The sequence below is a fragment of the Microtus ochrogaster genome, chromosome 18 (genome assembly GCF_000317375.1).
Source record: "Microtus ochrogaster isolate Prairie Vole_2 chromosome 18, MicOch1.0, whole genome shotgun sequence".
In the NCBI taxonomy this organism is placed as follows: Eukaryota; Metazoa; Chordata; class Mammalia; order Rodentia; family Cricetidae; genus Microtus; species Microtus ochrogaster.
In genome coordinates, this window is record NC_022020.1 from 58,983,346 (window position 1) to 59,006,479 (window position 23,134).

A 23,134-nucleotide genomic window follows, 5' to 3' on the forward strand; every position below is an offset into this window, starting at 1 on the left:
CCATTGGATTTGGGATGGGTTTAGTATACATACATACTGCCCATTGGATTTGGGATGGGTTTAGTAAATGTTTTTTCTGTCCCTCTTCCTCCTCATTCCTTTTTGGGACTTCTGTAGTATGTATGTTGATACTTTGCTTCCTGGACCCTTGAGCTGTTTGCTTTCCATCAGGGTCTTGTTTTCCAGCATAGTCCAGGTTGACCTCAAACTTGCTATGTAACCGGGACTCTGAAGCCTGGTCCTCCTGCCTCCACTTTCCAAGTGCCGGGGTTATCGGGTGAGCAGCACCGCACCTGGTCCTGGCGTTCTCGCTCATTCTTTGCCTTTTGTAGACTTGGTCGCCTCAACACTATTCTCCCCTAGCTCACTGAGTCTCCTGCCTGCCTTCCCAAGTCTGCCGTAGAACTCCTTTAGTGAGATTCATTTTGGTTATTGTACTTTTCTTAAAACATCTAGCTTCAGAGAGGAGAAGGGAAGAGGATTTGTCATTTTAAATATTCCAACTGATGCCACTAAGACCACTGTACCCCGAGAAAAACTTTATCTGACAATTATCCATGTTAGATCCCACCAGATGAACCAAAGTGCACAGTCTCAAGCTTTAGAGGTCAAAATCCCACTGCTTTCCCTGGCACCCCCAAACTACTCCAGGAACGTGGGCCTCTATAGCCAGACTTGAGGCTGAAGAATGGGGCATATGAACAGGTTCAGCCTCATGCTCACAGAGATCAGCCTCTCTCTTGATCAAACAGGGTTAGAACGGTCTCTAAGTGGGTCCCAGAATTTGAAATAGTTAACAAGGGTCACTCTTTCAGGCTCAGTAATTGTTTCGGTGAGGGGCTGACCTCGAGACTTCCTGCCTTGGCAATTTCCATGATGTTCATTCTGCAGGTGACAAAATTAAGACACAGGAAGGTTTGGACATTTGTTCAGGGCAGGGAGTCTGCCTCTAGAGCAGTGGTTCTCACCCTCTAGGTAGCAACCCCTTTGGGGGCTCCAACAACCCTTTCACAGGGCTGACCTAAGACCATTGGAAAACGCAGGTATTTACATTATGATTCGTAACAGTAGCAAAATTACAGTTATAAAGTAGCAATGAAATAGTTTTATGGGGGAGGGGACTCTCCATAACATGAGGAACTGCACTGAAGGTTTGCACCGTTAGGAAGGTTGAGAACCTGATTCATGAGCTATGCCACGACAGTCTTCCCACTGGATTTGCACTTAAGCCATAGTTTCGCCTTCTCCCTTAGCTGGAAGCATTAAAATAACTCTAGAACGGGGAACGTGTTTAACCATCTGATCTCCAACAATGTAAAGTGGGATTTGTCTCCACTCCATGCTTCAGGGACATAGAAAGACCACATTCTCCTAAACTGCACACCTTCTAGATCATCTCAGAAATCTGCCTGTGCACCATGCCCACTAAGTTTGGTGAAGTTACTTGAACTTTTCAGGTTGTGCTAAATACTTACATGATCTTATTCTCTCCTCCCAGGCCCAACTACAAGAGAGGAATGACCCTCAGCAGCTCCTGCTGGACTCCAAACACATGTTTCCTGTTCTCTTTCCATTTAATCCGTCTTCTCTGACCATGGACTCAATCCACATCCCAGCATGCCTCAACCTGGAGTTTCTCAATGAAGTCTGAGAATGCGTGCTTCCAAGGCAAACAAGGAAGCACATGCAATCAGCTGAGAGAATTCTAGATCAATATGCCCAAAGTAGATCAAACCAGAGTTAGAGAACCCGTGGAGAGTACTGAACTAAAGGAAGTGGCGCTCACTGTCATTAGTTTTTGTATATGCTGCTCAGAATAAAAACACTTGAATGTGGAAGACTGTTAGAGGTTTGACTTGAGTTTAAACAAAGGCATGTCAAAACAAACAGCGCCACATAGCTCCAGTTGTCACTTCCAGAGTAAAAGTGCCTAGCTGTGATCTCTGTGTGTAACTGGAGGATGTCCAAGTTAAGATAATATTAAAAATATTGATGTAAATTGCCTTCGTGGGTCTTTCAACAAATAATACCATAAACATGATGGATATTGATAAACCAAAGGGGTGTGTGAGCTCGTAGTGAGAGTTTTAAGAATAGTATGGGCCTGGGCCTCCATGGACGCTTCCCCAAGGTATTCCCTAACGGCTGGTGAGTGCAAGATGACGGTACCATTGTCATGTAGATTGTTTCAGCAAATTGGATGATGTGGACCCTGGTATGCTTGAGTTTTTGTGAGAGTCTCAGGTTTATGGGAGAGCTGCTCTAGCCATGCTGCCGTCACAAGGACCCCGTGTGAGAAAGGTAAAGTAGGTCTCCAGTGCCAGTCAGTGCCCTGAGACCAGCAAAGCCTCTGCAACACTGTAAATATAAAAAAAAAGGTAGCTGAGAATGGATAACATTTATCTGCAGGCCTAAAAACAGAACCAGCGTGAAAGCTTTTAACTCCCCAATGTCGCTAAACCTTCGACCAGGTCTTCACAGCGCGCTGCGGATTCTAGACCCCAAAATCACAAGGGAAACAAACTTCATTTCCAGAACCCAATTGTCTGAAAAGTCTCTGGAGGAAAAAGCATGGTCACTAAGTTATTGTCCAAAGATTTATGGTTTTTAGAAACTGCTTTGAAAGATTATAATAGCTTAGGGCCAACTTTCCCTTCTCAAGTTATTTTCAACATTTTTTTTAACTTTAAAAATCAATGTAAATATTTTACTATGAAAGATTTAAAAGACTATTTAGTAATAATGGAACAGGCTTGTGTACTCGCTGCTCTTAGAATTTTGTTTTGCTCTGGGGGACTTTTTAGGACTCGAGAACAAAGGTTTGGTTGGACAACCTATAAATTCTTTCTACCCATTTTTATAATCAGTGCTTATTAAAAGTGTGTGCTGTCCCTATGACAGTAGCAGGTTGTTTGCAAATCATACAAGAGCCTCATTATCACACTGAGATTTCTCCATACTTTAGAAGATTCCCAGAGTGTTGCCCAGTTTAGAAGGTTCTTCGGAATACACTAGACTCCAAGCCCTAAAATCCTGAGCTTTCCAGTCGTCCTTGCCTGCTGGGGCCAGAACAAGAAGCAGCATCTGGCTTGACTAAATCTGACAACAAATGCATTGTTATCTGCATCATCCCTTCTGTGCCCACAATAAACACCACAGCTGCTCCAAGAGCAGTCCAGCCCCCACTCCTCAGTTACAGCCCCTGATATGTCTGTATCACACCTTTCAACCCCCAAATGCAAACCATTTGGAAAGCCAGAAAAAAAAAGAAAAAGAAAAAAAAACCTGGATCTGTGGCTACCTCTTTAAAGTTATTAATGAAAATAATTTATTTTTAGTATACTTTAGTGTTCAAATGGACTCGTGTAAAGACCCATAAGAACACCAAAATGCCTTGTTAAGCATTTTTAGGAGGTGGCATCTTCCCAAATGTGGCTCTGAGCCCATATATGGTTTAAAACCATCACCTTCCCATCCCCCCGTCCTACCCCCTATGTGGGTTACTACTCTCCTGTTCCCGGTTGGTCAGGAGGTACAAAGGTTCACTAAATAAAAGCTTAGGAATTAGCCAGATGGAGGGAGGGGTTAACTAACCCTCTCTACAGCCTAAGAAACAACAGCTTCAGTTCTTCCAGAAGACTAGGGTTTCCACTGAGCTGTGCTTAACAATACAGTGGTTGCTGGGCCTTTACAGCCTCCCTGTTTCATTGCAGATGTGGAGGGTGAAAGGGACCTTGTGAGAAACTCTAAGCATTTTTTTTAAACATTTTTTTTCTGTGTACTCCCCCCCCCTCCCGTGCAGGGGAATTAACCCAGGTCCTCAGGCATATCAGGCGAGCACTCTACCCCTGAGCCCCCCTCAGCAGTGGTTTCCCTTCCCCTTTCAAAGCTCATTTGAAGAACTTCCCAGCTTCACGAAATCAACAATATCTTTTACTTTAAATAAATGCAACACAAGTTTGAACTCTTCTCTAGGAATCTCTGCTTCTGAGTAGTTACGATTCCACCACGTTCCTTTAGCAGTTGCTGAAATAACCGACTTCCCGCTCATTCCCTGAAGGAGTTGCTGTCGGAGGAACTTAATGTTCCTATGGGCTTCTGATTCATCCCACGAAGCAAGCACCTTCAGAACTAACCCATATGCACACATCCACCATTTGTGTTTCCAGCATCAGCACAGGGGTACTACCCACTTCCTAGAGTATGGGCGTGTTTCCACATACATTAGTCGCCCCCGAAGCAGACAAGGGTGTTATCTGTGCGCATCCTCCCCAGGCCATCCCAGCTGCAGTTAGAGGGTCAGCATCCGTAGGCTCACTTCGCAGACCCAGTGGTAGGCTTTTCCCCCCTTTCCATGGAACACATCGTTGGAGTGGTTTCCTCTGATTTTCCTTAGGATAAAATGTCAAGGTTCTTGTGAAAAGGAGGAGTTTAGAAAACGCAGGCCCCTAAAATCTACCACTAATTTAACTATTAGAGCCCTAATGAATGCATTGAGGACTATGGCAACAAACCGAAATCCAGTTCTTTTGCATAAATGGAGTACTTCCCAAACACTTGACCGCTCTGAGTAAGTGGGCGCTGAACGTGCTAGCGCTGGGCCTCTCTCTCGTTTCCTTATAACATTTGCCATTGATTCCTAACGTTGATTCCCTAGCTGAGTCAAGTGACCAAAGCTTCACTTTTTACACATTGGTCCCATATTCACAGAATTACAGAGGGTAGAAAATTAGACATTAATGCCAATGACAAGTTTTTTTTTTCTTATGGACATCATTGAATACTAAAACGTTTTCTTTTTTAAATAAGATTTGGGACAGCAAGATGGCTCAGTAGGTAAGAGTACTTGCCATGGAAGCTGACAACCTGTGTTCAGTCCCCAGAGCCCACAGTGAAAGGTCTTTTGACTCACACACAGGAGCCATGGCGCATGTCTGCCCTCACACACACTATAACAAAATACATTCTAACCAAGGGAATCAACAAGATGGAATCAGGCTGCTGCCTAAAAGCACACTGTTAAGAAGAAACCAATTGGATGTAACATTTTGCAATCAACTGGCATTGAGATAAAGGCCTGCCTCTTTGAGGGAGTTCACAGAATATTCAGGGGTAAATCTAACACTGCAGAAGAAATGCTGCTGAAAAAAATATATTTTCCATTTTGGACAAGTCTGTAAACTACAGCTTTGTTATAGAAAAAATCCTTATAATGGTTGTTGTAATTATTCAGCTGTGGATAAAAATTTGTGGAAATAAATACTTTTGAATAAAGTGTGTGCCAAATCTGAGCAAAATTTAAAATGACAGGCTGATTAAAAGCAGTATTGGCTACAGTCTATTTTATTAAAGATTTGTATGCATGTGTGTATGCATATGTACCTGGAGAAGTGTGCACACATATGTGGGGTGTATGTATTTGCGGGCTCAATCATCCTGTCTCATCCCTGAACCTGCAGCTCTGTTTCCTCTGGTAGACTGGAAGAACACAAGCCCCAGTGAGTCTTCTTGCTTGCGTTTGCTGCTTGTTAGGTGGGCACCAGAAACTGAAGTCTATGGTTCTTGTGATTTTTGAACAAGTACTTTTAACCTGAGACATCTCTCTAGCCTCCTCATGGTGTGTGTGTGTGTACATCTACCCATGTCAGTTCACGTGAGGGGCCAGGGAAGGATGCTCAGTACCTTCCTCTATTACTACCTACTTTATTCCATTTAGACAAGGTTTCTTGTCTTGTTCTTTGGAAGCGCACTTTCAGGGCTAGGCGGCAAACTGTCAATATCCACTCATCTCTGCCCCCAATACTGGAGTTATAAATATGCCTGTGCACCCAGCTTTTTGTGTGATATGGATTTGAACTCAGGTCCTCCTACTCACACAGCAGACGCTCTTATCCAGAGCTACCTCCCTGGTTCCTATTTTTTTTTTTTCTTTTTTTCTAGACAGGGTTTCTCTGTGTAGCTTTGGAGCCTGTCCTGACACTAGCTCTCATAGACCAGGCTGGTCTCGAACTCACAGAGATCCGCCTGCCTCTGTCTCCCGAGTGCTGGGATTAAAAGCGTGTGCACCACCACCACCTGGCTCCCTGACCCCTATTTTTAATGTTTCCTTGAGAAATTTTATTCTGGGGCATAGATTCAGTTATGTGTGATTGTTTATGTCAATACATAGCCACCTGTATTAGAGATGGGAGAGGGCTTGCTCCAGAACAGCAGATCTCGACCTGTAGGTCATGACCCCATTATAGGTCAAATGACCCTTTCACAGGGGTTACCTAAGACCATTGAAAAAAGACATATTTACATTACAATTCATAACTAGCAAAATTAAAGTTATGAAGTAGCAACAAAAATAATTTTATGGTTGGGGGTCACCACAACACGAGGAACTGTATTAAAGGGTCGCAGTATCGGGAAGGTTGAGAACCGCTGGTCTAGAAAATAACAAGGCTTATTAAGCAGTCACTCTAGAGCGTTACCGTTCAGGGAAGTTTGGGTATCAAGAAAGACTAGCAGGTTGACAAAAAAGAATGGAGCCCCGAGACAAGACAAGCAAATTGTATGTGTAGCTGCGGTAGAGATACATTAAGCTGGTAGCAAAATTTTCTGCAATTCTCGGAAATAATGCATTTCCACTGATAAAGACAACACCATGTTGTCATCTGCATCGTAGGAAGATTGAGATCTCAATGCCTTTTTTTTTTTTCTTGGATTTTTCGAGACAGGGTTTCTCTGTAGCTTTTGGTTCCTGTCCTGGAACTAGCTCTTGTAGACCAGGCTGGCCTCAAACTCACAGAGCGCCTGCCTCTGCCTCCCGAGTGCTGGGATTAAAGGCGTGCGCCACCACCGCCCTGCTCTCAATGCCTTTTTTTAATGTGAAAATTGACAAGCCCATTTTAAAATCTCTGTGGAATTGCAAAAGTTCCTAGAGAAGATGGGAAGCCTATCCCTGGCAAGTTAGCTATGTGAGATTAGCATGACATCAGAAAAATGAATCAATAGAATAAAATAGACCAGTAGCTAAACATCTGCCCAGAAACACAGAACTCCTACTTCCTCCCGAGGAAAAAGCATCTAAATCGCCTGGGAACTGGGAAAGGTCACATCTCCAGCCCTTCCTACACTTACAAAACAAGGCTTCTCCATGGATGGATGATGCTCTCAGACACACAGCCCCAGGAACCACTATGCAAATGTTCACGGTGGGTTGAGGTGTAGCTCGAGGTAGAAGGCATACACAACATGTACCAGTCTCTGGTTTGGTCCACAGCTCTGCATTTTAAAAACTAGTGATGTTTACAATGTATTAGTGAAAAGTCTCTGGACCCAGATTCCAACCAGAGAGTAGAGTCCTTTCCTCTGGAACTGACAGAATACACTCGAAGGGAGCCTTACCTGGCCCTCCGAGCTAGGCCTGTAACATTTTCCATGTCAAGATGTATTTACACGTGAAACCTTTACCAGCCAACAGATGAGAAAAAAGGCAGTTCCAAATCTGGAACCTGGCTAAGGGCCACATGGTTGCCACTACCTGACAGACATGATCTTATAAAGGCCACATGGCTGCCACTCCAGACAGACATAATCTTATAAAGGCCACATGGCTGCCACTACCAGACAGACATGATCTTATAAAGGCCACATGGTTGCCACTACCAGACAGACATGATCTTATAAAGGACAACACCGACTGTGACCTATGTGTTATGTGAGATGAGACAAGATGAGTTCCTAAGTTTGTCTAAGCACAGAAAAATGGAAACCATGGAACAGTCCCAGCTACCACGAGGGACTGCAGCTTCTTCACTGTGTGGCTCAAGCCACATTTTCTCAGACTGTTTACCAGTGTTCCCATTAAGTTGTATTACCCAATGACATCATGACAATCCATGAAGTATACTTATCTTACAAGATCTCCCTATGTAGCCTGGCTGATCTAGTACTTATTGTTTCCCCCCAACCCCACCCCCCCACTTCCAGACAGGAGCTCCTGCTTCTTTGGACCCTAACCAAACACCAAAACCCTAGCATATTCTTGCTGAGATCCAATCAATTCCCTGAGGCATGTCCTTGGTGTGCACTTTCCCTCCTTGTATGAACTTTAACTACAAATGTTTCTCAGAACCTATCTGACTGAATGACAGCCAAACAATGTTGTCTTTTTCAGGGTGACCGTGTACTCAAAGATGTGCCGAGATTTGCTCTAAGCTGTATTGCTACATGACATCTTATCAAAGGCTTGTTGGAATTTGCAAATGGCTTGCAAACAGAGAAGTTAAGTCTAAGACAGTGCCTCACGGCTACTGGAGCGCATCAAGACAGGGTAAACTTACAATAAGCAAGCTCTCAAATCCATATCTACCACTTCATGACTATAATTTATTTCTTTATCCTTTTTTGGCAGCTTGAACTTCGTAGAGAGCAAATATTTGCTGTAAGTAAAAACCGGAGCCAAGCTAATCCTGGCCTTATAACTGAAGACCTCACCAAGGCAGACTGTGTACATGTGCACAGCTTTCCACTTGTACCGGCACTGTGTGGGGGTGGGGAGTGGGGACGACACAGGGTCTTGTGTAGTCCGTGCTGACACGAATGGCCTCTCAAGTGCTGTGATTCTAGTCATGTACCACACACATGTTAAAAACTACTGCAGCTCCCGAGGACTTTGCTTGCTCTCCTCAGCTGCCAGTACTGCAACTTCTGTCAACGTTGATTATAGGAAAAGAAGGAAAACTGTAAGCATGGAAAAGTGACTCAGAAGAGTGAGAGAAAGGACTGAAGTTAGACAGTTCTGAGGTCTCGGATAATCTTAACAGTAGAATTCACAGACTTACAATGGACTCACTAATTTCCAATTTCATGTTAACACTACATCTTTCCCTCCAAAATTAACTACAGAAAGATAACACTGCATTTCGAAAAACATTGGAGGCTAAGCATATAAGAACGGAATAATGCTATCTTTTGTCTAGACCGGTAATAATGCCATCTCTTGTCTAGACCGGTAATAAATAACGCTATCTCTTGTCTAGACAGGCAATAACGCTATCCCTTGTCTAGACCAGTTTATTTTGAAAGGCATAGTGTTACAGGAGTGTACCTATCTAACTACCTTAGAGATACTTCTACGTAATTTTGTAGCCTAGGTGAAGACTACTCCCCTCCTTTTTGTGAAGAATGTTAAGCCTCCAAGACAAGGGAAGACAGAACAGAGCAGAACACACTTTTCCACTCCTTGGTGACATTTTTCCCTTTTGTTTTCCTGCTCCCTACCATTTCTATGCATCTTGCTTCATGACTTTAGTTGCAGATTGTTGCAACTAAACATTTCTGTGCATAACTACAAACAAAACAAAACCCTCCAAACGCCAGTCTCCTACATACCAATGAAGTTTGGGCTTGTCTTGCAGTGATTAGGTTCAGGTGATTCTGGGGAGGAACCCTACATGAGTTATGTCCTCCTCACAGCAAGGGAGTCCAGTCTCTAGTTTGATCATCTGGTTAAGGGAACCCCTCACTTCCTTTTCTGGTTTTTTTTTTTTGTTTGTTTTTGTTTTTGTTTTTTTTGTTTTTTGTTTTTCGAGACAGGGTTTCTCTGTGGCTTTGGAGCCTGTCCTGGAACTAGCTCTGTAGACCAGGCTGGTCTCGAACTCACAGAGATCCACCTGCCTCTGCCTCCCGAGTGCTGGGATTAAAGGCGTGCGCCACCATCGCCCGGCTCTCAGTTCCTTTTCTGATCCTGGAACTGCAGTGACACACATGCCTGTTTGAGTATACGCTAACTTTTCACTCTGATTTTATCGGGGCCCATTCAGGTCATGTATAATTACATTCAATAGTAAACCTGGAAGTCCCTCTTGGTGGTGACTTGAAATAAGGGGAACACGTGAGAGAGCACAGATATTTGCTCACCTAGTTTGAGCTTTGTATGCGAATGACTTCATGAAAACTCCTAAGAGAACTGTAAATAACGTGTGCTGAAGTGTTCGCGGGGTGAAGTCAACGTCAATCTTTTAAAGACAAGGTTTTAAGGCGCAAATGTGAAATAGCAAACAGCAGGTTCTCTGCACGGACCTTTTCACATATCTGTAATTCCTAAAAGTTTTCACGAAAAACGATTAGGTTAAAGCCATGCGTAGAAGAGCACGCCTTTAATCCCAGCATTTAGGCGGAGCTCGTCGTTTGAGGCTAGCCTTGTCTACAGGGCGAGTTCCAGAAAGCAGGAAACCCTGTCTCAAAAAACGGGAGGGAGGGGGGAGGGGAGGGGGAAGGAACGGGGGAGAGAGGAAGGGGAAGCGGGGGAGGGAGGGAGAGAGATTTTAGATTAAAAATGCAGTCCCCCACTCCAAGGGAGCGGGCCAAACAACAAACACAAAGCTAACTGGAGCGGGCGGTGGCTGAGGAGTTAATACAAGTCAACAGCGCCACCCACGCCCCGCCCCGTTGCCACCGTCAGTCCAGGCTGCTCGGCGCCGCGGGACCCAGCGCTCCCGATCTCCCCGCTCTGCCCAGGCCGCCTCCTGCTCGCCTGGCCTCAGTGTTCGCAGCACACTCCATCACCTGGTTCCCAGAACTCAGATTGCGCAGTGGTCAAGTCATCATCGGCAGGGCCCAGAGCAGGCGGCGTGGGCATCCCTAAACCTGCGCCCCCCACCCAGCCTCACCTCCCCCTCGGTCCCTCACCCCTCAGCTCCCCGCGCCAGGTCCCCGGGCCCCATCACCTGCCACGTTTTCATAATCCTCTCAGGCTCCGGACCAGCAGCGCCGGCCACGGGAGGCCTGATCATATAAGGAAAATACCTCGGGCTCACTTGGGGCTGAGTCGGGGTCCCAGGCGCGCCCTACTCTACTGCATTCCCTTTCCCTTCTCCAGGCGCCCCAGCTACCGGCTGCAAAAACCCGAAGAGTAGCCCAGGCCTCGGCCATCAGACTGCGCAGGCGCAGGGGCAGCCACTCTCACCGCGCCGCCGCCAGCCCCGCCCCTGCCCGTCGGCCCCGCCCACTCAAGCTTGGGTGGGGCGGGGCTCGGATCTTGCCGCCAGTCCTGTACCGCGATGCCCCAGCCTGGAGATGGACAGAGCGGACAGGGTTTCTAGAAGCCAGGGATGAGACAGATGATAGGACTGTGTGGCCGAGGTCATCCCTGGTTCCCAGGGGAGGGGCGCGGGGCACACGTGGTATGGATTAGGGTAACCTTGACCCTGGCAGCGGGGATTGGGGCGTGGAGGGGGGCAATGTAGGGGAAAGGGCAGGGGTGCGGCCTCGCGGAGCGCCGCCCATACTCTTAAGGCTGGGCTAGGGCGGGTGGCCGAGTGTTGCCGACGCAGCCCCACGGAGTAACCGAGCTTCACCATGGCGCTGCTACGAGGTGAGCCAGCGCGCTTGGTGACCCCTGGCCGGGCTTCGGCTTCTGGGCTCTGGGGACAAGCCGAGGTGGCGGGTGCAGGTCATTTCCCCGGGTTGGGGTCGGGATAGACATTGTTTGCTTTGAGGAGGAAACTCCAAAGGAGGCACGGGCGACAGCGGTGCAGTTTCCAGCGGACAGACTGGAGACCAGGATTGGCTCTGCTCCTGACCTTGGAGGTCACTGGCGTGAAGTGATTTCTTTCTTACTTACTCAACTCTGCAAGAAAACGCGGTGGTGCCAGAAGCACGAACGAGGTGGTCTGGGGCAGAGCGGGTGTGCACTGAAGCGCAGAGGCCTGGTCTCAGCCACGGTGTGTGGGGAAGATAATACTCCCCAAGAGGCTTCAGGGAACTTCCACTCGGGTGCCCTGATCCCTCAAAATAATTGGCAGTGGCTTGTTTGAAACTCCACCTCACTCCTTTTTCTCTTCCATTCCTTTAGTGTGAGCGACTGCAGAAAAGTACAGGCCCTCAGTACCTAACTGTAGGGTTATTGTTTTAAGAAATTTCACGCTCCTTCAACTCTACAGGAAACAGAATTTTAACTTAAAGGCACAAGTCTCTTTTGACTATGAGGTTGAAAGAATACGTATCAAATCCCTGAAGCAGGAGAAGACTTCACGTGATCTAAAGACCTATTTGGTGGTGCAAATACAAAGTGGACTGTGTAGGCATTATCATAACCCCAGGGGAAGGCAATGCAAGCATTTCAAACGGGGAGGGCACCGTCTGGCCACTACTCTTTCTTGATTTCCTCTCGGCTCTGGAACTGCCTTTAAAATAAGGAACTTAGGGCGTGAGTTTGACAGTAAGGTGACCATCGATAGGCTGTGGTGGATGTAATGGTAAAAATAGTGGTGCCACCATTCCCTGAAAGGTGGGGCCACGAAGGGCAGGGAGTCCCAATTCCCAGAGGCAGGGAGCCATGGCAGGTGAGAGACCAAGACAGATAGGCACACCATGCAGAGTATGTTTGGATATTTATTTAGTGGATTATGGGAGAGAAGGGGAAGAGATTATGAGGAGGAGAGGAGGAGCCACACAGCAGCTACCTCTTTGGGAGAGAGAGACAGAAAGGGACTGGCTCTGGAAGCAAGCAGAGAGGAAGCTATGCCTGCCTCAGCGGTGGAGGGGGTGGTCAGAACAGAACATTACAGTGGGGAAATGTAAAGGGAATGCCAAATGACAAGTTTGGTCTTGTGGAACTTCTTGATGCACTTGATGGGGGGAGACTGGGGAAGAAAGACTTGGAACGATTGAGGGTTTAAGTAAAAGCTTTTGATACCTGTGAAGTATGTGACGGGAGATGGCGACAGGCACTGATTAGTGGGATCTGGAAGTCCAAGGAGCCTAAGAGACACGTGACTGAACCAAGTGAACTGTGGGTGTTCTGGGAAAAATGCAGTGTATCAGGGTTGCCACACTTCTCCGAGCTTACAGATTCCTTTGAAATGTTAATGAAAACAACAAACCTATCAAGGAAAAGTTGCACAGCAATGTCTGTGTTAAGGAAATAAAAGTGTGTGTGTGTGTGTGTGTGTGTGTGTGTGTGTGTGTGTGTGTGTGTTAGAGGTTGTGTTCTAGGACACTAATATCCAGAAACGTGATGCCCTATCATAGGTAGGTAGTAGGCATGAACAGAAAGAACCCAAGCCTCGAGCCTGGCCTAGTGATTGTTGGGCTAGTTAGAAGACCTCACAAAATGAGGCTCTGTTCTCAGTTTGCATACCAACTACCTCGTGAGACTAGCCAGGAAGAAGGCCACGGGACTGAGTGCTGTAAGGAAACAGCACATTTCAGTGGGAATGTAATCATTAGAAATGATTTCCAGTGCTTCTCAACCTTCCTTAACACAGTTCCTCATGCCGGAGTGATCCCCAACCATAAAATTATCTTCTTTGCTACATCATAACTGTAATTTGCTACTGTTATAAATCATAATGTGAATAAATATCTGTGTTTTCCAATGATCTTAAGCAACCCTTGTGAAAGGGTTGTTGGACCAAGCGAGGGCAACCCAAGCCCACAGGTTGGGAAACATTGTTAATACCACCTTACTGTTTGGCAAGAAGTTTCACTGACAAGTCTTCCTCTCCTTAGCTTTGTTGGGAAGGTTCAGAACCTCTCAGACAAGCCAGGCAGGGCTGCCAACTTCCTCTTAAAAGAAATGGCTGACTGGCAGTTTTCCTGGGCTTTGATAGTTGCTCCCACCAAATGAGAACTTATGTAGCAAAGTTCACATGCGAGTGGACACAGTTCATGTTTTTCCCTGGATTCTGACTCCATGTTCTTTGGATTAATATCTCTTTCCTGTCTGGAGGGTTTTTTGTTTGTTATTGTTGTCTTTTAGAAGTTTTTAGCATCTGATTTCTCAGAGCATTTTAGATTTTAATTTGATACTGAAGTTTTTTTTAGACCTTTAAATATCCACATATTGGCTTGGTGTTAGAATGGCTTATGAAATAACCCTGTAAGGTTTCATCTTTGTAGCTACACATCCCATGTTAGTTTTTAAATAGTTGAACTAATACAATTAGGCTGACCTTTCTAGTCTGGGATCACCGGGTAAGGAGCAGTAAGTAACACAGGTGAAAGGGAAGTCTGTGAGTTTGTTTTTATTTTCCCACAGACATTCTTTTTTGTTGAGATCACTAATCCCACTACTGGTACTTCACAAGTATTCTTTTGGATTGTGGAAAATGGGGAAGATTAGCAATGAAAGGGACTTGGGAAGAAACATGAATTTAGCCTCTATTGTTTCTTCGGGGTCATCTGTGATCATTCCATGTTTCATGTACATAAGGTATCAACCCCCCACCCCCACCCCAGCAGATGTTTGAAATTCCCTTATTGTGGGACCTGGAGAGATGGCTCAGTGGTTAAAGAGCATGTACTGCTCAGGCAGAGAACCTGAATTTTGGTTCTGGCACCCTGGTCAGGTGACTTTTAACTGCTGGAACTCTAGCTCAGCCCACTCCCCACTTCCGGCTTCCATGGGCACTGCTCCCCATCATACATACATACATACCTAAAAATACAAATACATCTTAAAAATTCCTTGTGTTGGGATTTCAAAAGTTTCACAGTTACACAGCCAAGCTGTGGTAGGAAGGCGTATGTAAAATGTATATTCTATTTGGGCTTCCCTAAATTTGAACCTATAAATTTGAATTTTACCAATGTAGAGAGTTTCCATTTAGTATTTCTTTAAATTGTTTTCTTCTGACTCATTTTCGTCTCTGTGGTACCCTGACTGCTATTGGTCCTGAGGTTCTACTTATCTCTCCCCCGCTTAAGTTTTTCATCACAGATATTTGTTGAGCAGGTTGGAGTTTACAGAATGTACCGCACATGGCTGTATGGCTGTCCACCTAATTGTTAGCACCCTTAGTGTGGTATATCTGGGTCTTTGTTCTTTTGTTTGTTTGCTTGGTTTTAGGTTTTGTTGTTGTTGTGTTTTTCTGTTTTCCCTTTGTTTGTTTTGTTTTTCTCAAGACAGAGTTTCTCTGGCTGTCCTAGAACTCACTCTATAGACAAGGGTGGTCTCAGTCTCAGATCTGCCTGCCTCTGCCTCTTTAGTGCTGATGGGATTAAAGGTGAGTACCACCTGGGTTTCGTGTGGTATGTGGTATATTGACTAGCTAATATTGACACATTGTTATTTACCAAAGTCCATAATTTACATCAAAGTCCACACTTTAACTCAGTGCTTTGAGGTTTGACAAGTGTATAAATGACATGTATCACCAGCATTGTGCAAAGGAAATATTTTGCCCTGTAAATCCCATGTCCCACCTACTCACTGCTGTTTCTGAGCCCTTTGCCAAGTGCTCACCTTTGTCCTATCTGTAGCTTTGCCTCTCCGGATATTTATGTAGTAAGAACATAGTGTGTGGCATTTCCAGACTGACTGCTTTTCAATACACAGAGTCCTTCCTTTATTGCCAAAGTAAAATTCCATTTTATATGTGACACTTTATCACTTATTGAAGAGCATCTTAGGTGCTGCCTTGTTTTGGCAATCACAAATAAACAAACACGTGCGTAGGCTTGCAAGTCCCTTAGGGAACTACAAAGGCTGATAGTCACTAGAGCCAGTGGTTAAGGTATGTTTTTGTTTGAAGTTGGTAAACTGTCTTCCAATATGTGTTGTCTTGTCTTCCACTGACAACAAACGGTTTTTTGCTGCTACGCAGCCTCACTAGTATTTGGTAGTGTCAGCATTTGGGTCTTAGCCATAAAAACAGTTGTGTGTTTTAACATTGTTTTAATTTATATTAGTGACCTCTAATGTTGATCATCTTCACATATACTTGCTTGCCCTCTGTGTGTTTTCTTTGATGAACCATGTTTTTTCTTTCTTTCTTTCTTTTTTTTTTTTTGTTTTTGTTTTTGTTTTTGTTTTTCTAGACAGGGTTTCTCTGTAGCTTTTGGATCCTGTCTCCTGTCCTGAAACTAACTCTTGGAGACCAGGCTGGCCTCGAACTCACAGAGATCTGCCTGCCTCTGCCTCCCGAGTGCTGAGATTAAAGGCATGCGCCACCACCGCTCAGTTTTTAAAATATGTTTTTATTAATTCTTTAGGAATTTCTTACAGTTGTATTTAGATAATTTTCACCCCCACTCTTCCCTCAAGCTCCTCCCAAATTCACAATCCACTTCCCACCCCCTCCCAATTTTATGTCCTCTTTTTTTCCTTTTCAATTTTTGAATAACTACTGAGTCTGATTTGTGTTGCCAATAAATTACTTGTGAGTATGAGGCCGTGTAGCAAAGTGTGATGCCTGAATTACAACAGCTGCACCGTGATGCTCTAAGTGAGAAGTGTCCCCCATAGGTTCACAGGTTTGAACACTTGGTCTCCAGTCAGGGAGATTGTGAGAGGTATAACCTTGCTGGAGGAAGTGCATCAGTCAGAAGCAGGCATTGAGAGTTCGTAACAGTGCTTCTCAGCCTTCCTAACGCTGCAACCCTTTAATCCAGTTCCTCATGCTGTGGTGACCCCAACTATAAAATTACTTCATTGCTACTTCATAACTGTAATTTTGCTACTGTTATTAGTCATAATGTAAATATCTGATAGGCAGGGCCCTATATGTGATATCACGACCCACAGGTTGAGAACCACTGATTTACAGCATTGGCCCTCCCTCAGTTTATTCTCTACTTCCTGCTGCCCTGCCTGCCACTTCCTGCCTTGCATCTCCACCACAACGGGTTCCTGTCCTCGAACTTTAAAGCCAAAATAAACACTTGCTTAAGTTGCCTTGCTCAAGGTATTTATCACAACCTCAGAAAAGAAATGCGTCCTTGAAAAAAACTGGCTCACCCTCCCTGGGAAGCCACCTGCTGTCAATAACTCCTCAGGGGAGGGAGTTCCCAGAGCCTCTCCCACCTTCTACTAGAATGTTGCCTGGCTTGTTCTTGTGGAAGAGAGTCTCATGCTGTGAGTTCCTGGGGAGTGTAGTCCTGTCTCTTCCGGAAGATACCTTCTGCCCCCCAATCTCTGCTGATTCTCACAGCCTTTCAGCCTCCTCTTCCGCAGTGGTCCTGTGTCTTGCAGAAAGGGTAGCAGATGTCTGTCAATCCGTTTGTGGTCAGTATTGGTTAAGGAAGAAAACAGAATCCAGTCTCTATGCTGTTTCATCTGCTGCATCCAAAATAAAGTTAAAAATCAGGGTCAGTGAGACAGTTTAGTGGTATAGGTGCTTGCTTCCAAGGCTGACTACGCAGTTCAACCACTGGAACCCACATGACAAGATACACCCACAGCTACAACAGCGACCAGTGTGTGGGAGAGTGGCTAATGCTTTCTGATTGGATTTAAGGCCTCCTGCACAGGAGGAAACTCACGTCTAGTACTGTAAGCAGGGCCAAGAACCTGTTTGGAGAGTTCACAGGCCCCAGGGGTGGACCTACTGTTTGCTAAGCAGACATAGTATCAAGCTGCCTTCTAAATTCCCATGTCCAGAGACGTTTCTTTGTGCAGTGAATGGTGGTTAGTGCAGAAACTCCAAACTGGCTCAAGGGTAGCGAAGTGTCAGCAGAGTGCCCAGGGTAAAGTGAGAGAGACTGTCTTTAAAAAGGTGACCGTCACTGTCACCAACACCTGGGCTTGCCCTCTGGCCTCTATACACATATGCACACACACTCACAGAAGTACACACAAAAATACGAGCAATTTAAATATTCAGAGACTGTTCACTAAGAAAGACATTGGCAAATAGGAAGCCTTGGTGGCTCAGGATAACCCAGCTACCAGAACAAACTGCTTCCCTACACCAATAACAGCCATAGTCTTCCCTGAACACCCGGATGTAGTGTAAATAGCTGCCTGGATCTGTCTCATTTTAAAGTTACATATTTTCCCACATTCTGTTAGACTGTAAGTTCCTCAAAGTAGAAGTAAGAAGAGACTAAATTCAGTTTGTTCTGTGTAAGAGGTCATACATGTAAATTGTTGATACTTTAGACAGCAGTGGTATACTGTTTGGATATTCATATTATAGGTCAGTATTGCAATACAAACCCAATATAAAAGCTCTCATAATTCCTTTCTTTCTTCCCTCCCCCTGTCCTTCATTGCTGGCTAAAATAGGGAGACACACACACACACACACACACACACACACACACACACAATGTTGTCCCCATTTGCCTCAAACTCAGTTTCTCCTGTTTCTGCCTTTCCCTGCCTGGATTACAGACATTTGCTGCTATCATCTGTGTTGCACAGTACCTACCCTATGTGTCAGCTACACACAGTACCCGCCCCCGTGTGTGTCAGCTACACACAGTACCCGCCCCTGTGTGTCAGCTACACACTCACAGTACCCACACCCCCGTGCATCGGCTGTCCACTTCCCTCTCATTGTTCTTGGGAAGATCAGATGATCTCAGGAATAATCAGATTTCTCACACTTGGTTGAGAAATGTTTGTGCAATGAAAGAACTACAGCCACTATCCAGGTTTCTCACTGTACAGCCCAGTGTCTGCCACTCACCATGGCTCTGGATTGGTACAATCGTAAGGTTTGGGCAGCAGTGGAAAGGAATGATTATTTACGTGCATAAGAACACCTATTTGCTTGCTGTACTGAGGACTGAACACATGGACTCACACATGTTAGACAAGGACTGTACCACCGAGCTGTTACCACGACCCCAGCAAACATGCCTTCTGTTTACCTAGGAAAGAATCATTAAGTCTGGATAGTTCCTTAGATTAACCAACTGCCGGTGGATTTCATCTGTAAATGGTAACCAAATTTGCCCATTTGTTGCACAGTTTGAGATAACAATAGCAAAGCTTACAGTTCAGAATTTGGGAACTTATCATTCAAGTGACCCTGTGACTCCAGAAGCAGTGGCACGCGGACGTCATTCAGGGCTCCATACATCATACATTCTAAAAATCATGTATTTGTCTCTCTTAGGATGCATTTGGACAGAATGGGGTTGGTTAATCCAGGTGGAGAACAGTCAGAATTTTTGTTGTGTCTGTAGGCATGCTACTTTACACGGGGGGTATCTCTTCTTATTGAAAGTTCTTTAGTGCAGGTTAAAAAGAGCCTCTTGACAGGAATGTTCCAGAAGGAGTTCTCCGAAGGTGGGTCATTAACCTCAGACAACTTTCGGGGGGCCTTCTAGGGGGCCCCTTTAGTTCTGCACAGAGAAACAGCATCTCAGTTTTCAAAGGGTTCCAGCACTGTAATCAAAGTAAGAAAGTTGCCTAAGGGGAATTTGTTGTAGAAAATTGTTTAAGGTATGTTACATTTGTTTATGTTCCAAAACATTTGTTTAACTATGTAAAGATGTGTTACTTTTATTTTCGCTGTATTTATTTAACTCTGTGAAGCTGTGATTTTTTATTTTATTTTTCTTGTCTAAAACACTTGATGGTCTGATAAAGAGCTGAAGGGCCAATAGAGAGGCAGGAGGAAGGGTGGGCGGGGCTGGCAGGCAGAGAGGATTAATAGAGAGGCAGGAGGAAGGGTGGGCGGGGCTGGCAGGCAGAGAGGATGAATAGGAGAACTCTGGGGAAAGGAAGGAGCAAAAGAACAAGGAGAGGAGAACACTAAGAAGCCCCCTCCCCCCCCAGTCACCCAACCACCCAGCCAGCCACAGTGAAGAGTGAAAGTAAGGTTTACAGAAGTAAGAGAAAGAAAAAGGCCCGAGGCGAAAGGTAGATGGGTTAATTTAAGATAAGAAAAGCTGGCTAGAAACAAATAAGCTAAGACCTGGCATTTTTAAGTAATAATGTGTGTGTGTGTGTGTGTGTGTGTGAGAGAGAGAGAGAGAGAGAGAGAGAGAGAGAGAGAGAGAGAGAGAGAGAGAGAGACTCATTTGGGAGCTGGGTGGCAGCCCCCCCAAAAGAGCCCAAAGCTCAGAGTAATAAAACAAACAGCAGAAATTTATTTACAATGTAGTTCTTGGACCCTGCATGTAGGATACTATTTCTATTTATGTGGTTGGTTCTATGCATTCTTGGATATCTTCAGTTACCTCGTTGTGGATTGTCTTTACCATGCAATGGTAGAAGATGCTAACTAACCAACTGCTAACTGTCTCTCCATACATTAGGTGTGTTTATCGTGGCTGCTAAGCGCACACCCTTTGGAGCTTTTGGGGGTCTTCTCAAGGACTTCACTGCTATTGACTTAACTGAATTTGCTGCCAGGGCTGCCCTGGCAGCTGGCAAAATCCCACCAGAAACCATCGACAGTGTCGTCGTGGGCAATGTCATGCAGGTTAGTGGGGAGAGGAGATACATCGTTGCTTTCTCTGATCATTTTGTGGGAATCATTCCTTTACTCTGTCAGCATGCTGACACAGTAATAGTTATCAATGTTATCAGTAGTTACAATTTGTAACCTTGGCCACCCTCTGACTCTTAGGGTAATAGCAGACATAACGCAAGGCAGCATGTGTCCCATCTGGCTTGGAACGCATTTCAACCCTGCTTTTTATTTCTTTTTTTTATTTTATGCGTGAGTTTTCCCTGTGCCTTTGTGCACCAAATGTGTATCTTGTGGCCATGAGGGTTGGAAGAGGGCATCAGATCCCTTGGAACTGGAGTTAGTGACAATTGTGAGCCACCTTGATGGCTGAAAACCAAACCCACGTCCTCTGCAAGAGCAGAGTGTTCAGTCTTCCTAACTACCGAGCCTCTCTCCAGCCCTACCTCAGTGCTTCTCACAATGCACACTCACTAGGTTATGAGAAGTTAGCTTGCACAGTGTGTTGCTAAAGGATATATGCCTGTCAGCTTCCTATCACTGGACTGAAAATGCCTAAGATGTCAGCTGTGGGGAGAAAGTTCTGTTTTGATTCATGATGTCAGAGGTTTCTGTCCATAGTCATTTTCCTCTCTTGTTTTCAGCCAGGGACCACAAAACCCATTATTAGAGGAGTGCATACTGCAGAAGGCCTGTCTCACTTTATGGTAGCCAAAAGCAAAGAGGGATAGAGGGCCAGGCCTCTAATCTGCTCACTGAGGACATTCCCCTGCGGACTGAGTTTCTCTCACTGGCCCTCCCTCCTAAAGGAGCCACCACCCATGAGTGCCATCCTCTGGGAATCAGGCCTTTCACAGACACCCTTTGGGGGACATTCTAGATCCAGTTTACAGCAGGAAGGAGCAGGCCCGTGTAATGTAATGCACCCAGCACAATCTCTTACACCTTCTAGGAGATTGGTGGGGATTTCCTATGGAAACAAGCAGACTGTTTACCCTCTCTCTTGGCAGGTGTCGTCTGCAAAATAGATCATCCATATGAAGATGATTGAAAGCTATATGTTCCTTCAAAGTATACAGCCATTTGCTGGTTGCGTAATGTCTTGGTTAGGGTTTTATTGCTGTGAAGAGATGCCATGACCAGGGCAACTCTTATAAAGAAAAACGTTTAACTGGGACTGGCTTACGTTTTAGAGGGCTAGTCCGTTGTTATGGTGGGAAGCTTGGCAGCATGCAGGCAGACATGGTGTGGGAGAGGTAGCTGAGAGTTCTACATGTGGATCAGCAGGCAGCAGGAAGAGAGAGTGACACAGGGCTCGGTTGAGCACTTGAAACTTCAGACGTTCTTCAGACACATTTTCTCCAACAAGGCCACACCCACTCCAACAAGGCCACACCCCCTAATGGTGATACTTCCTGAGCCTCTGGAAGCCATTTTCATTCAAACCACCACAGCAGAAGTATTTTAGCTGTTCTGGGTAAGGCATCCAAAATGGACGAAAGAAATTAGAATTTAACACAAATGTCATATGTCTCCACACATGCGTGTGGGAGAGCATGCACATGTGGCTCTGTGTATATACATTCTGTGTATCTCTAAAATGCTGTAGCCACGGTGACAAATATCTGAGCAAAACAACTTAAGGTCGAAGGAGTTTTGGTTTCAGGTTTTTTTTGTTTGTTTTGTTGGTTGGTTTTTTTTTTTTGGTTGTTTTGTTTTGTTTTGTTTTTTGAGACAGGATTTTTCTAATATAGCTCTGGCTGTTCTGGAACTCACTATATAGAACATTCTGGCCTCAGACTCACAGAGATTACCTCATCTGCTGTGGTTAAAAGTGTGCACCATTATGTCTGGCTGGAAGATGTCTTCTGGATCACAGTTTCAAAGGCCATGGTCCATACTAAATTGGACTCCATTGCTCTCTGTTTTCAGGACTACAACTGAAGGAAGCAGTAGAGGAAAGTTATTTAACTTATGGTAGCCAGGAAGTTATAGAGGAAGAAGACGTAGAAAAGTAAACTACTTCCTCCAGCCAGGAAGTAGAAGGGAGGGACATTGAGTTTGGGGGTTTTCTGGGGTGATGATGGAGAAGGAAGGTCAACTGGGTGATTTCTCGGCCTCCCTGAGCTAGCAGGCTTTGACCCCAGGATCTGGCTCCCCAGTCTTTATTGACAAAAATTAAATGATGCTAATTTTGTTAAAAACAATGCATAAGTGTGCAAAATCTGCTGAATTTAATTTGAAAGTTTTCAGATCTCTACAAAAGAACTGTGTAGTGAATGTCCTAAAAGCTCTACTGTTATGGACAAGTTCTTCATGGTTTATTGCATATATTTGATATTTTCCTATTATAGAAGGTAATCAAACACCCACCTCCTCTTCTCCTAACTGTGTGTTCATCTATCTCTGCCCTAAATTATACTTCTCAACTTGTTTCATGGTAGAATTATTTAGATGTATTGAAAAATAACTGCTGCTGACTTAGCCTACCTCCAGCCTTTTGTCAGAAGTTTGCACACAACAATGCTAGCAAAACTTCTGGGATCTTCCTGGCCTTTGAGATCTGGATACCTCCCGGTCTTTGAGATAACCTCTTATAGTTGAATTTTTTTACTCTTTGTTCTTTGCAAGGGGCACCACCCAGCTCACAAAAAATTACACAGAGGCTTATTCTTTCTTATGAATATCCAGTCTTAGCTTGGCTTGCTTCTAGCCAGCTTTTCTTAGCTTAAATTATCTCATCTATCTTTTGCCTCTGGGTTTTTACCTTTCTCTATTTCTGTATATCTTTTCTTTACTTCTTTGTAGATAGAGACTACTCATTCGTTTCCTGACTACCCAGACCCAAAATAATTGTCTAAAGTTTTATGTCTAATTTATCTTTTGTGTGTGTGTGTATGTGTGTGTGTTTTAGTGTTTTTAGAGACAGGGTTTCTCTGTGTAACAGTTCTAGTTGTCTTGGAACTAGCTCTGTAGACCAGGTTGGCCTCAAA

General features: G+C 44.9%; 2 protein-coding genes and 2 non-coding genes across 4 annotated transcripts in view; 2 read left to right on the forward strand and 2 right to left on the reverse strand.

The window, feature by feature from the left end:
* The window catches only part of Myo5b (myosin VB), a 274,660-nt gene extending 272,667 nt beyond the window's left edge, over nt 1-1,993 (forward strand). Inside the window, exon 40 of the mRNA XM_026783548.1 lies at nt 1,499-1,993. Coding sequence (XP_026639349.1) covers nt 1,499-1,651 — 153 coding nt within the window. The 3' untranslated portion in view covers nt 1,652-1,993. The remainder of the gene's footprint in view (nt 1-1,498) is intronic.
* An 8,533-nt stretch (nt 1,994-10,526) lies between these two features.
* On the reverse strand, nt 10,527-10,605 carry LOC113457135. Its single transcript, XR_003377765.1, has one exon.
* Nucleotides 10,606-10,694: 89 nt separating this feature from the next.
* Nucleotides 10,695-10,834, reverse strand: LOC113457142. The gene has a single exon (XR_003377771.1).
* Nucleotides 10,835-11,061: 227 nt separating this feature from the next.
* The window catches only part of Acaa2 (acetyl-CoA acyltransferase 2), a 29,328-nt gene continuing 17,255 nt past the window's right edge, over nt 11,062-23,134 (forward strand). Inside the window, exons 1-2 of the mRNA XM_005356266.2 lie at nt 11,062-11,365; nt 19,987-20,153. Coding sequence (XP_005356323.1) covers nt 11,350-11,365; nt 19,987-20,153 — 183 coding nt within the window. The 5' untranslated portion in view covers nt 11,062-11,349. The remainder of the gene's footprint in view (nt 11,366-19,986; nt 20,154-23,134) is intronic.